The 15,154-nt window shown below is 41.2% G+C and overlaps 1 protein-coding gene across 1 annotated transcript; it reads right to left on the minus strand.

Annotated features, from left to right (window-relative positions):
• Window positions 1-1,448: 1,448 nt before the first annotated feature.
• On the minus strand, window positions 1,449-14,422 carry rfx7b (regulatory factor X7b). The gene is made up of 10 exons (XM_079345470.1): window positions 13,962-14,422; window positions 11,935-11,968; window positions 10,151-10,236; window positions 9,697-9,783; window positions 9,483-9,605; window positions 9,276-9,395; window positions 8,598-8,679; window positions 8,303-8,510; window positions 7,709-8,004; window positions 1,449-7,613 (listed from the first exon to the last, which is right to left on the minus strand). Exons 1-10 carry the CDS (start codon window positions 14,087-14,089, stop codon window positions 4,266-4,268), a joined length of 4,512 nt encoding a protein of 1,503 aa, XP_079201596.1. The 5' UTR covers window positions 14,090-14,422; the 3' UTR covers window positions 1,449-4,265.
• Between the last annotated feature and the right edge of the window lie 732 nt (window positions 14,423-15,154).

Here is a 15,154-nt window from a genome sequence, read left to right on the forward strand (position 1 = left end):
GGCTATTGATGGCTGCAAGTCAGCTGTCTAATGAATTCAAATATTGATCCAGCGACCGTGCCTTTTGACAATGACCCTCCCCTCTCTCAGCCCGCATTCAATGGCGACACAAAAGGGTCCAGCTGTGAGATCAGCCATGCTGCATCAGTGAAACAGCTATCCAAGGGTTCAGGTATAGTCATCACTTCTGACTGGAGAGTTTGCTTTCCCTTTCAAAAGATGTCGTCTCACTCTTATTTTGGACAATATCTATAAATGTGTGTAATGATTTTAAAGGATTACTGCCACAAATATGCACTTCCATTCTTCAATATCCAATCAAATAAGAGGGGGTAGGAGTGTAATTATGTATTGATTAGAGCCAGCTATTGATTAAAACATATAAAGCCTTAAAGTTGTAATTTAAGGCTCAAAACCCTCGGTTAGATTAATTCTATCACATAATGCGTTAATGTAGGATCAGTAGTTTGGAATTTTATATTCTTATTAATACATTAATTTTCATGAAAAAACAAATGTGTTTTGAATGCATTAATATATAATGCATGTAATTTTGTTTCCAAGAAACAGTAATATTTTACTCAATAGGTTACTGATGCTTTTAAACAAGTGAACTACATGAAGTGCTTCAGAGCTGGCGAGCATCACTTGGATTAGAAAAATAAATGTAAGGCTTTCTTTAAATGTACTTTACCCTCATACACACTAAATTGATTACTTGAGTTGTTAAGGGATGGTAGAATGTGAGGTGCCTGGGATGATAAAAGAAAAAATTGTATCCATAGTTTACCATACTCTGGATATTGATAAGTCGTATAACACAAAACATGTTTCTGTATTAGTCATGAAATTTGTCGACTCATGTTGCCAAATGTTTTGGTGCGTAGTTAGAGGTTACCTCCGGGCTCCACATGGCTAAAGGTTAGATTTTTAGGCCTTGATCAATAGGGTTACGGTCATTAACATGTTATGAATATGAGCAGGCCCTGGGAAAGCAGACCAGAGGAGGAACAAACTGGGCTCTGATTGGCTGGAGATTGTCACTAGGAGAGGCCACCCCCTACTGACCTTAGGGGTCACTTGAAGAGCCAATGACCTCTAACCTCCAGCCAAGAGGGTGATGGAAAGGTTTCCAGTTTGCACAGATTTGTTTAATAAACTCTTAAGTGTGGTGTTTAACTAAAAGCCAATCATCAGTATTGTCATAATGTTTGGAGAAATCAGCATTATATCACAGACTGGGACAGTCCAATCATAACTTTGTTTACGTCAGTCCGAAGGGAAACAGATCCAGAGTTCTTTCCTAAAATGTTGTCATTAATGTAACATCTCTAAAACACAATAAAATAACTCCAATTTAACTAACAAGATGATTTGAACATTTTAATTAGCTGCAAATTACTATAAACCCCCCCCCCCCCCCTCCCAAAAAAACCCCAAAACTGTGGCACATTCTTTAAAAAAGTTTATTGGCTTTTAAAACCACTTTAAAAATCTCACCAGTGAGTACTTTCCATTGAAAAAAAGAAACGATGCGTTCGCAATATTAACAAGCTACTGTACATTAAGCAGTACACCAGACAACACCACAGAGGAGGGTTTTTTCTACTGATAGAAATGGACAAGATAGTCAACAGAGTTGGTTCTGGGTCAGTCAAAGGTAAAGAATCAGAGTCACTGCTTGATGGAGCTCCTGTACTCATTAAGAGGTGCATTTCCTTCATTCAGATTCAAATCAGTGCCTTATTGTTAAAGAAAAAAATTAAGAAGTTTCTTCACAAATGCATTTTGCAAAAGGAGAATATGTAAAATAAAAAAATAAAAAACAGTCAACATTACATTAAGAACAACATTAACTTAGTAAACAGAACACAACAAAAGTAACGCAACTCATGAAACTAGCACTGCCAGTCTGGTTAACAGAACCTGCCCAAATCACAGATGACAGTGGTTACCAAGAATACAAAGTACAACAGAAGTAATCACACATGCGTGCGTACAATCATTTATCAACATAATGAGCATGTTGGTTTTAAAAGGTTGCTTATCTTTTTATCCCTCAATGCTTTTTATTCTCATGTATGAGAATGAGTAAGAAATGTGTATCTCACTGAGATTAATGCACATTTTGCTACAAGACAATTAGTCATTTCCTTAATTTCCCTACTCATCTTATCATAAAAAATATTTTTTTTTCTTTTTTGTGGGCATCCATCATTACATTTGTCCATAAAGATATGGCAAAGCCATGTGTCGTAAAAATTTAGTGCAATAATGTGAACCTCCAAAGTTTGTTGAAACATGAGTAATTGTTTTTTTTTTTTCCAGTGTCTGTTGAAAGGCTTTGAGCACAATGTCTGTCACAGAGATGTTTGCAACCAGCTAACAGTATCACAACTTTTTTTCTCAATATACCATGCTATTGATCCTGCTCAAAGCACACATCACTTCTGCAACTGCAGAGACCTATTATCTTTGAATAGAAAAAACGTTAAATAAAATCAGCAAGCGAGACCAGACAGCATTACTTTTACGACACACTGAGCCAGAAATGTAACACACAACATACAGTATCTTGCCGACTATAGATCTGTTAAGCTTTTTTTTCTTTTAAATGGCACATACTTAGCTAGAATAATGGCCATAATATAGTGTCTTGATACATCAAATCTCTATGGATCTATCGTATTTACAGATGGAGCTTAAACATGACTTATACAACATTGACGATAGCCAAAAACTCAAGCAAGCATCCTACTGTATTACACAGCCTACCTGGCTAGCAGTGATGGTTTCAACATGCTTTCAGGTCCATTGTTACCTATAAAATATAGGACAGTGACCATTTCACTAATTTACATACTGTACATAAGATTTATGCAACTTAATTTTTTTTTGTCAAATGCAATAAAACTCTTTTATATCTCCAAGGCTGCCCATTTTCTGTTGCTGTTCATGTTAACTAGGAGTGTCTCTATGTGTAATAATCTCTTATGTTTTAAAACAGAGCATCTTTGGTATGGAAATAAGGCTGGATTCTTAACAAACATCATCATTTTCTCTTGATCTCATGATGACATCAAAACATGAATGTCAGCCTCTGGCCTTCTTAATAACTAAGCCTTCTCCATACTATTGATATTCTTATCCAAGCTGGGAGTATACAGCTACAGCATGCCAAAAAAAAAAATCTCATGACTTAGAGTGTGCCTGTCATGGTTCTCATGAAATGACTATCAAATTCCTCTAAATCCATCACTGTTAAGGGCACACAGTGTAGTCTTGAACCTATACATCTCTATATTGTAACACTGCAAAACAAAAACAATAAGAAAGAGTACTGAAAACATCAGAGTAACAGCTGCCTTGATATGATAAAAGGTCTGGATGGTTCCAAAGATTCTTAACATTTTACTATATACAGTCTCTCTAAAGATGGCGTAAGGCCTTGGACTTTGGGAATAAGGCAGCCAGTTGTTGATTCCTCTCGATGTATAGTCCACTAAGTGGCCTGAATTCCCATCTTGCTCCCATTGATTCATCTACTCCCTTTAAAAGATATTAAACAGTACAAGAATTATAGGCTTTAAGAAAATTTTCACTTTCGGACAATGCTCAGATGTGAATCAGTTTTCCACTGATTTGGTTTATGATAAAGTATAAAGATTATGTCATAAAGTCAGCACCCGGCAGCACAAGATGCTACCCTTTTTAATATTCAGATATGGCAGGCAAATGTACCAAAACTATTATGTGCATATACTACCATCCCAGTATTGTCTCCATTTGGTTAAACTTGAACTGCACTCACTAAGATTGGTATACACCGTACATTTTTGGTCTTTTGTGCCAATTTTCCTATCCATCTCATTTGTTCATTAAATACGAATATTGCATTATTGATTGGTTATAATATGGAAGATTATGTTTCTCTTATTCACCCTCACATACAAGCCTTGCTCTTTGCAAGTGCATGCTGCCACCAAGTACTCACACTTCTGAACTTGAAATGTTTACGTTTCTAATTTTAGATGAGGGAGAAAAGTGGTTACGTTCTGATCTCCAGGTAACAAATGCAAAAGGAGAGAAGTAGCTCGACGTCAGTAGGAGAGATTTTCTGGTTAAGCCTGGCACTTTTAACTGAACGGATGGCAAAGTCCAGACAAATCCCAACAAAGTCTTGTTTAAAAACAGATATACTACATACGCACCAAACAAACAACAAAGAACAGAATCATACACAATAAAAGATAACATTAATAACATTAGCCCAGCATCTCTACTGTAGTAGGCTGGTCTTTGCTTTCTAGCCAGTCAAAACCAGAGTTCACAGTATCACTGCATATCTGCTGAAAAAGCGGGTCATTCTTTAGTTCTTCCAGTGTTGAGTCTTCATATTGTTCCTGCTGCTGATTGGGGTCAAAGAGCAGGTTTGTGTCCAATGTGTTAAGGTCAGTGATGCTACTGGACAGATCTGAGGTCAGTCTGATGTCGTTTGAAAAGTCTGACGCCACAGCGTTGAGCTCCGACGCTACCTGACCCACCAACTGGGAACTGGGGTTGAGGCTGTCGTCCCCTAACAAGTCCTTGACAGTGTTGTTGAAATCTAGCTGTTGTTGCTCATCTTCCACATCCTGCTGCTGTGTGCTCTGGAGAAGGAGCTGTGGTTGTGTCTGCACGGGATTCTCCTGGAGCTGCTGCTGCTGCTGCTGCTGGTCTTGCTCACCAGAACCTGCTTGTGCTTGGCCATCCCCAGAGGAGAAACTCACCTGTTCTCCACTCCCAGTGCTGAGGTAGCCATGCTGCTGGAGTTCGAAGGCAGCAGGGCTGGAGCTGACAGGAGCTAACTGAGTCTGGTGAGCAGATCCTCCTGCGAAGCCTGGAGTGGTCTCCAGGATCTGTGTGAGATTCATTCGGGCCGTGTAGTTAGACGGGAGGTTGTTTATGCCCAGGCCACGAACGGAATCATCCCCATCACTTTCCATCTTGCTGAGGAGTACGTTTGTGATTTTGGCAGTACTCTGACCCTGCACAGGCAGCATCTCGCTCTGCATCATGATGTTCAGGGGTACAGACTGGCTACGCTGCACCATGCTATGGACAGAGCTGACTGTCTGGCTGTTGGATAGGATGCTAAGCACCTCAGAGGTGATGGGGGAGTTAAAAGGCGAGACCACTGTTCGAGTGTTGGGGGTGGAGGTGGTATTTGTGGTGGTGGTGACTTGAGGCCCAGTGTTGCCACTGAAGTTTCTCTGGCGCACGGCAGGGCTAACACTACGGCAACGGAAAGTACTGGATGCAGATGAGGTTGATGCCTTGTTGTCTAAAGGCGCAGGCACAGCAAAACTCTCCTGTTTGGTGGGAGTTGTTACCCCAGTAACCATTTGTTGTTGTTGCGGTTGTTGCTGCACTGGGGAAATGGGGGTCAAACGGCCAAAGTGAGCAGTATCTTGTCTTGACTGAGCTTGAAAGGACTGACCTGGAATTGCAAAGGCATGTGGCTTACGAAATTGGTCATCGACCAGGTCCTGGTAGCTGGGCAAAATGCCTATACTGTGGTTTGACAAAGGACCTGTAGAGGTGCTGTTGTAGCGGTTGTTGATCCATTCCAATTTGGCCTTGTCGGGGTGCGTAGCCATCGGCCTCTGCATGGGCTTAACTGGGCTGCTGGAGACGATACTGGCTTCGTGATAACCTGTAATGCTCGAGTTGATTGGAGTGAATGCAAAAGGGTTCCTGCACTCCACTGGGCTCGGGGGGACGCTGCTGCTGCAGTTTGACAGAGGTGTGCTGATGGGAGTATGGCGACCCATGGCTCCATCCACGGGGGTGATGGGAGCCATGCGGGAGCAAGGGCTCTCTCGCGTCAGGCTGTGTCCGAGCGTCATTTCAGAAGTGGGGGTTGGAGTTGGGGTAGGAGTCGGCGTTGGAGTGGGAGTTTGGACAGGAGTGGTACTACTGTGGGCAGAGTGGTAGAAGGCAGTACTGGCCTGGTGAGCATTTAGGATAGAGCCTTGATTGCCAGCTGACTGGCCTTGTAAAGAGACTTCAACACAACTACCAAACAGACCCTTCAGCTTCATCTGCTCCTCCATTTGGACCAGCTCCTCCACAATGCTGTCCTGTGTCATGTCATCATCATTGAACGGGAAGTAGTCCATGTTAGGCTGAGAACCTGCAAAGTCAACCATCTCCTGCGTTAAGGTGAGCTGGCCAGAAGACTCGGAGGCCTGAGCTATAATGGAAAGTTGGTCGGTGGGGGCTTGTTTGTGTTCTGCTGGTATCTGCTGAGCAAACGCCTGCTTCCGAAGCTCGTCAAGTTGTCCCTCCTCCCACATTGTGCTCTTTAAGTCGCTCATCACAGAGGCTGCGTGTGCTCCTGAGTTGGTTGGTATGGTATGAGTGTCCCCGGTGATCTGTTGCAGCAACACTTGATCGGATGTGTTGCTTCCAGCTGTTCCAGTGCTGATATTAGTGCTGAGAGAATGGTCTCCATGCTTCACCAAGGCTTGCGGTTTGACAACAGTATGGGAGCCCTCAGTGTGTATGATGGGTGAGTCGGAAAGTGCAAGGATCTGTGTTGGCCCTATGTTGGTGTGTTTCACAGTCACTTTGCAGGGGGCACTCTCTGGTCGGGCAGGGGTTCCCGGTCTAGGGAGCCTCTTCACTGCAGCACTGACTCCAGGCTTGGGATTGTCAATTACAGCCAATGGCTGCTGGGAGATAAACACCCTCTTCACAGGAATCACATGGGTATCCCCACTTGGGCCTGTGCGCTTCCTGGGGCTCTTGGCATCCTGGCAAGGATCTTTTGATGTCGGGGTAACAGCAGAGGAGCCATTGGATGAAGTGTTGCCATTGGAGTTCTGATTATCAACAGTCAAGTACAAAGTACTGTCATGGCAGTTACTGTTATTGCTGTCCTGAGTCCCAGCTACAGCTACTGAGATGGGAGAGGAAGTGGGGTCACGTTTTATCCTTGACCCCTTTTCAGGTACTGGAGAACACTTCACCAGGAAGCTTGGCTCACTGGCAGCCCTGAACTTAGCCACCTCTTTGGCCCCTACAGTAGTTTTCTCTGTGCCGGGGGTGGGTTTGCTGTCGCTTACTGATTCAGGCACCAATTTGGTGTCCGTGGAGAAGGTAGGGGTGGAGATGTGGACACTGGGTCTAATTGCAGGAGACTGAGGGGCAACTAAGCTCCCACCCTGATGTGAATCATCCATAGCAGCTATAGTACTAAGACCTGCAGAGGCAGGGCGAACTGTCGCACTGCTGCTGCTGGGAGCTAAAGCAATGGCCGTCATCTTAACCACATTGACTGAGCTGACATGGGGAGTGGGCATCACAGTTTTGATGGGGCTGTTGGTGATGAGCAAGGTGGGGGGTGAGCGCAGCGTGATGGCACTGGTGGCAGAGGGCTTGGGCAGGATTTGGGCATACCTTGTACTGTGTCGGGCAAGACGGTCACCCACAGGACTAGCTGAGATGTTCTGGGGAGTTTTGGGTGACTGTTTAAGAGACTGAGTCACCACTTGGAAGTTCACAGGCAACACCTTTCCCTCTGTCCCCATAGGGCTTGGTGAGGTCATTAACTGCCTGCTCCTCTGTACCTGGGAGGGGAAGAGTAAGATGATTAAACTAAATCAAATCAAAATTCTAAATTCCATAACTTAGCATATTTATTGGAAATAATCAAACTACATACCGTGACTGGGCTTGGAACAGCTGCTACTACAATGCCAATGGTGGGCTGAGGGGAAAGCAGAGCGGGGCTGCCACAGGGAATGGTTGGTCCAGGGGTACTGGCCTCCGTCCTCTTGACTTGGGCCTCACTGGGAAGGGGCGAGTGGAGTTTCTGCTCCTGCTGCTTCTTCTGAATCTTGCGCTGCAGTTGCTGCTTTGCATCGACAGAAGGAGAGGGCAGGGTCTTCACTTGGGGCTGGAAAGAGTTTGCCTCAGCCGTGGGCACAAACGCAGATGCTGGAGTTGGTGTCTTCATTCCTTTCAAGTGAAGAGAAGAAAATGATTAGTCAGGATACAACACCGGCAAAGCACCTATTACTATGTGAGGCCAACAGGGCAAGTTTTGACATACAGTATCAAATATTTCAAACTTGCCATAGTTCCTGTTCATCTAATGGAGGTAGGTTGTTATTATGTGAAGTAAATATTAAATACACGCTGTATGTATTACTCCTCCAATAACACATCAAACATAGCATGTATGTGAATTTGCACAAACACAAACAAACAGTCATTGGTAATACGACCATAGCAGCAGATCGGAGGAGATCTTTACCTGTGGGTGTTCCCGTCATAACAGTGAGTGCAGCCATGGACTTAGTACCAATGTAATGGCTATTGAGCAGGAAGCGGGCTAGATCCTCCACGTTGTCAAACTGACGACTCAGCACTTTCTGGGCCCACTCACAAACCAATCCACAGGCCGCAGATCTCATCTCATCCTCGGCACTCGGGGACTGGCCCGACGGCTCCATCAGTTCACACTGCGGTCAGACAGACGGTGGATGAGCATCTTTGGGTTTTCAAAGTGTAGATAAAAGAGTTTGATGTTTACTTTGTCGGCATCTTACCCCATCCCCAGATTTCTGCAGGTCCAGGTTGGGAAGGGACGGCATGTGAACAAAAGCTTTCTTCCTTAACCCGCTATAACAGTATGTGAGAAGGAGTTAAGGAGTCCAAAACGATTTGACTGAGGATCTAGAAATGTACACAATATGCGTTCCTATGTTTGGTCTGGACAAAATCCTTGCAATGTGTCTATAAATTCTTCCAATCCTCCTCCAGTCAATAACTTCCTAGAATATGTAAAAGTATGTCAATAAGCAACATTTTTTCAGATTAATTAAATTTTAAACATCTGTATTTATTGTGCAAAAAAGTTGGACCAAACTTTCCTTGGTTTTACAATTAACGTTCAAATCTGAAATGTGCTTCGTTAAAAATATCCATCAACTAATTTGCATGCATCTGATAGTTATGGTTAATGGTGAGTTGACTTAACATTCACACACTGATGGCAGAGGCTGTCATGTCAAGCGTCCATCAGCATCAACTAATCCATTCATACACACACACACAGTATGATTATTTCTTAAACTTCAAACTTAAAGTCTCTCAATGCAAGAAGAAATAAATCGTCTGTCTCTTTAAATCTTGGCTCCGGAATGAATACAGACCAAGTAAGGTGAAGCACGGACTACTAATCGTATGGGATGAGTGTAGTTAATGGTTTCATAAGAATTAAAGGATATTTGGATTTGCCCCTCATGCCCAGTCGACGTGCCTTCATGTTCGGAAAGACATTCTTCATGATCTTGCCGAAGTCTGCTGCACTCAGTGGATTGTAGCCAAGATTGTCACAATAGCTCCTGCAAGAGAAGAAGAGCCACATCAAGCAATAAGGTATAAACCCCTGATGAAGATATATAATCCTGTTTTTGACCTCAAGCACTTACTTGTATTCATCATACACCTCTTGCTTTGGGAGGGAAGTCTCTGGGTGCTCTTCTAGGTGATTCCGTATCCAGTTGAATGCATACATCTGTTGAGTACGGCTTGACGACATGGAACTCTGATCACTGAAAGCGGTACATGAGACAGATAAATTTGGTGAGGCAGTGTCCTTGACTTGTATGCCTCATTTTCTTGTTAATACAGAAACTTTAATACCATAATCCAGGAGTGGAGGACCCCCTCTCATTCTCAGTCCAAATGGGTAGAATTGGGGGGTTGGGGTGATGAATAGATATGGGGAAACAAATGACACACAGACAGCTAGGTATAGCAAAAATCTACACACATCAGTGGTTTGCTTCATAATGATAATCAATCATACAGCCAAAAAAAAGAATGATAATATACTGCATGAAGTAAAGTGAGCAGCAGACACCCCCCAAAAATAGCAAAAGCAGAATAATCTTCAAATTTAACTTATTTTACTCCTTTAGCCTAAATTGTGTCTGCATTGCAGCCAGCCAATAGTGAGACACATTTATACAAGCAATGAGACCACAGTGCCCATAATGTAATGGTAGCCATAACAAAGCAGCCGTGTGTGTGAGAGACAAGAATAGGTTCAAGACCAAAGTGGAACATTGGAGTCAAGTGTGTGTCTGTGATGTACCTTTTGTCATTGCCACTGCTGGGACCAGAAGGCAACTTCAGGTAGAGGTAGAGTTTTTCGATGTCTGTAAACTTCTCAACATCTTGCTGTAAAACATACAAGTAACAGAAGAAAAAAAAGAAGCGGAATACATTCATCAGATGAGTAAAACTTTATTTTACATTCTCACCATGAGGAAGCTATAGTTAAAAAAACATGAAAGACATATGGTGAAGTTCATCTAAAGAGTCATAGTGTTATTTCAGGCCTAATTCTTTGTACCGCTGTTGACAAAAAGATAGATAAACACTATAAATGTGGGCAACTTGGTTCAGAATCTGGCACTGATTTTCAATTTCAATTTCAACACAAGTGTGACATCTGCACGCAAACAACCTCCTTTCTATTGATTCCACCCCAACCGTTTTCAATTGGTTTCTAAGAATGGATTCATCTTACCTCTTCGTTTTCTATTTGCCTCTTTGTTGCTACGGTAACCAATCTTGAATGAATGAGGTGAGAGCTGTCAGCCAATCAGCAGTGAATCAAGACTGCATTTACTACACTCCATTGTTACAAGCGCAGGCTGAGTTACCTGTCTCTTCTCGTCTGGTTGGTTTGATCATTAATTTATTGGTTTTTTTTTCGTTTGCACCGTCCCCTAAAATGTTTTTGTGGATTTTCAAACGTCGCCTCTGTGCATATCAGTAGCATGCTAACTGGTTACCCAGACAACCTCAGCTGTTTGATATCATTAACATTATTTGAGTTTCATTTACAGAATCACCTGTCACAGATAGAGCAAACCTCTTGTGAAGCCATGCAAACAGCTGCATAATGCAAACACCACCTGCACATTACAAGTTCGATTTCAAAACCAAAGCTTTATAAAACAGGCACAACATTAAAACACCAGTATGTCTCTCATACTGGTCTAATGCAAACCTCTTTTTTTAATATATTTTTTTTATTACATCCATACATACAGGAAGATGCAGTTTTTTTAAGCAACAACTGAATTGAATCCTGGTTTCGGAAATGTAATGACACGGGGAACTAAAATGTGTCAGTTTGCATCTCTGCGAGTCATTTGTCATCTTTGCAAGGCACGAGCAGTGTTTCCCACACACGATACCTGTGTAGTCCACTCAGGTATATTTATGACCACCTAAGTATAATTCTCAAACCTTGTGTTGTTTATTTATCTATAAAATGCCTGTATGTGTGGACAAGAGAATAGAAAGGGAACTGTAAAGATGAGCTAATTCATTTGATTACTAACTAAAAAAAAGTGAGATAATAAAGCACAATTAATATACAAACAGAAATAATATAATATAAAAATGTAACTGTAAGCTAGTAAACAAAACAACACAAACATGGCAGAGACCCAAAAAAATAAAGTTTTAACTTCACTCAATGAAAAAGCTGACATATCTACTTACATATACAGGCCAAAATAATGTAGAAAACTGACTTTAATAGAAAAAAAATATTAAAGAAAGCACAAATATTAACAATATGATAAAATATTTATTTTAAAAATCTATGATTGTGAAAAATAAGTTAAAACGATGTTTAAAATATGTTCTGGTTTTTTTTTATATATATACCCAAGAACACAGATGTTGACAAACATGAATATTTGTTTCCTTCTAAATGATGCGCTATGATCTGTTTCTCCTGAGCCACAAACAAACAGCTACATGTATGTGACTTCGTCAGTCTAACAGGTGACAAAGGGTTAGCTAACAAATAACACTTCAATACCTTCATGAGTGAAACGCTGTACAGTAGATACTCACCAATATGCTGTCCACTTTTGATTGTACAGATTTGCTAAAAAAGGGAAAGAGGGCAGAAAGGGTTAATAAAAATGCCTCAAATTAAAACAATCCTGATATATTACAGGATTGATTGATTATTTTAACTAAGAGGATTTCATTGTTTAGCCCTGTTCTTCATCTCTGTATGGTGTGACGTTTAAAATAAAACAAATGACCAGAATTAATTTCAATATGAAATCAATCTAAGAGATGTTTGGACATTCATCTTTTGTCATGTAGTTTAGATATTTATATTTTTAAGAGCTTAAAATTATGTTATAAATCTTGATTCAGGAGATTTCTCCACATCACATCTTTTAAGATGTGATTTAAATCAAGGCAATTATATATTTTTGGCATTTACCTCTAATCATAAATTATGCTATACAGTAGCTTCTTCCCATTTTGCACACTTCTGTGCAGAAGAATTGATGGGAAGTTGAATGATTTTTTTAAAATATAAATCCCATTATTTATAAGCAAACATAAATCTCTCATTTTCACAGACTTCTTTTGGTGCATTTTGAAAGCAACTTTTACAGGCTTCTCTTTTTGGCAGCTGCAGTTAAAATTCAGTAAACGTTGAATGAGAAGAGTCTGCCACCTTCAGGTTTCATTCATTTGGGGACATTTATGTGAACCAATGTGTCCCAGGCTACAGGTTCTCAATTTCTCTTGGTTGTATCTGCAGCTGTATCAATGGCTTTTCACCTGTGATTGTATCACACAAGGCCAACACCTCCCCCTGAGCCAATCCAGCCTTCTCTCAACTGTATGCATCAGGTTCACCTTACCTGGTACAGTACTGCAATAAACCTACATGACTGTCAAACAAAAACAAAACAAAAAAAGGCTTAGCCTGAGAATGAGCAGGAACCAGTCCCTGTTCTCTAAGTCACCTGTCATCTTGACCTCACACAACTGTCCCCTTCTGGCCCGGTTAAAACAGTTTAGCTGAACTGCCAGGAGTCTGCTGTGCTCCTGGGACATTCAAAGGTCTACATTTCATTTGTATACCTTTTTTCAGCTCTCTGGCTCTACGTTTATCGGTCAACATAGCGATGAATTTAAAACTTGAAGCCCCGTCTAGATTTTTTATTGTTTCAGATGTTGAATTGTATTTAGAATGTTTTTGGGGGTATAATTTAACTCCCAGATAACAAATTGATGATAAGAACAACATTGTAAACACTTAATGTCATGCACACTTTAGGTCAGAGGGTTAATAGGGATTTAGGACAAGCCTCAGAGACTTCTCATGGATTATCAAAGCAGGTGCAACAAAGGAAATGATCAAGAGTTCTTCTGCACATTGGGGATGTAATCTCTTCATATTGAACGACCTTTGCATCTAACAAATCAGGTTTTCACTTCATCTCTATTTGCCTATTTTTGATTAAAAACAATTACATCAATGTCATTATGCCTTTATAAAGTGATAAAAAATGGAGGGGATCTGGATTAGATCTAAAGTACTGGAAGTACAACATGTAGAAAAGAGGAGATGAAAATAATAAAGTGAAATAATCAAACGTTAAAAAACATCAAAACACCGCTTCAAACAACATGCTTACAAAATACAGATTGATGTCTTCTTGTTAATAGCAGCATAAAAATCAGTGTGAGTCTGATTGTGGAGCTGTCTGCTTTGACACCTGTCATCTGAACATCAGCACCACCGCTGGATTTGGTGTCATTTATCACATGGCCTCCTCTGGCTTGATGCTACTGATTAAAGCTAAGCTGCTGTGAGTAAACCGACGTTAATAATGCTATTAAAGCATAAACAGACGTGCAGACAGTGAGCTTTTTCTCTCTCTCGCTACTATCGTTTTTCAGTCAAATATGAGTGGCTTGCACGGGGTGCACTCGGGTTATTTTCAGCCGCTTTGTGCAGCACACTCAGCCTCCCTTTACTCCCCAGAAGCTAGATACGCTAATTATGAGGCTACGGCTAGCGAAATAGGACAGTGTGGCTGCATCTCGCTCATCATTGTCATCCTTACCAAATTGAATTCTTGATTTTGAACTGTAACGCGTTAGCTTCGGGCCCCTGGAGTCCGGGCACCAACGCTGGAAGAGAGCCTAATCCCGAGGCAGGCTTCTGACCAGGTTGTTGTTGATCATCAGCCATCACGACGGAGGGGTGGTGGGGGAGCTTTAACAAGTAGGCCTCATCCCCGTGCTGTGTGCACTGCACCGGACCCACCGCTGCTGGAGCGGCTCAGGCAGCTAGGACAGCCCGCTGAATCCGCCACAGAGCATGGCTACAAACGCTGTGACGTGACCCTCGCGAAGCACAAAACTAAAGCAAAACAAATATCCCGGGAGTACAAAAGGCATTTCGCAGAGGTCTTCTCCGTTGCCGCAAATAGCACGCCTGCAGCAGCCAGCAGCAGCTACAGACGAGCTGCCAGCGTCAAGACACACACAGGTGACGCGCAGTAAACCGGAAGTACAGGTGGATTTCAACTTCAAAATAAAAGCAGTGCTCTGGCTGCAGAGTAGGTTTTGTCGTTGTACATTTTGTTGGATTGGTTTCTTGGTGCATAACATTGAAAACATAAGAAAATGACCCTGCCACTTTATTGCATATCATCCTCTTTTGTTCTTTACTCACCTTTGATGTGTATCTTCAACGGTCACTGTCCCATCAAATCAAAAAAGAAAAAAAAAATCCATGAATAAAATCAATATATATTATCAGTACAGAAGACTTTGAGAAGCTGAATAAAAAAAATAAACCTTGGTATCAAGAGTTACATTTCTTTTACTTCTGAATACCTGTTATGTTTCTGTAATCTTACCTTTGTAATGTAACACAAGAAGCTCCAATTTTGATAAAACTTTGATTTACCTTAATCTCACTGCTTAAACCTTATATTGTGTGATTTTTATTATTATTTTGTGATAGCATATTGGATATGTAAGAAAGTACATAGCGATAAAGATAAAGGTATTCCCCTTGGTCTGATGTGAATACACCAATTGCGGCACAATGAATCACCCCATATAAAATAGTTTTATGACTTATCACTCTACTGTTCCTAAAATTGATTAAAAAAACATGTATTTGTTATTTTTCTTATTTATTCTAGACTTGTTCACTACATTTAAAACAAAGCTTTAATTTAAATATCCGGACAGATATTCTAGTTTGTCTTTTCTGTAACTTGACTTTGGTTTGCATGGTGTGGTT

Source organism: Symphodus melops, assembly GCF_947650265.1.
Source record: "Symphodus melops genome assembly, chromosome: 6".
In the NCBI taxonomy this organism is placed as follows: domain Eukaryota; kingdom Metazoa; phylum Chordata; class Actinopteri; order Labriformes; family Labridae; genus Symphodus; species Symphodus melops.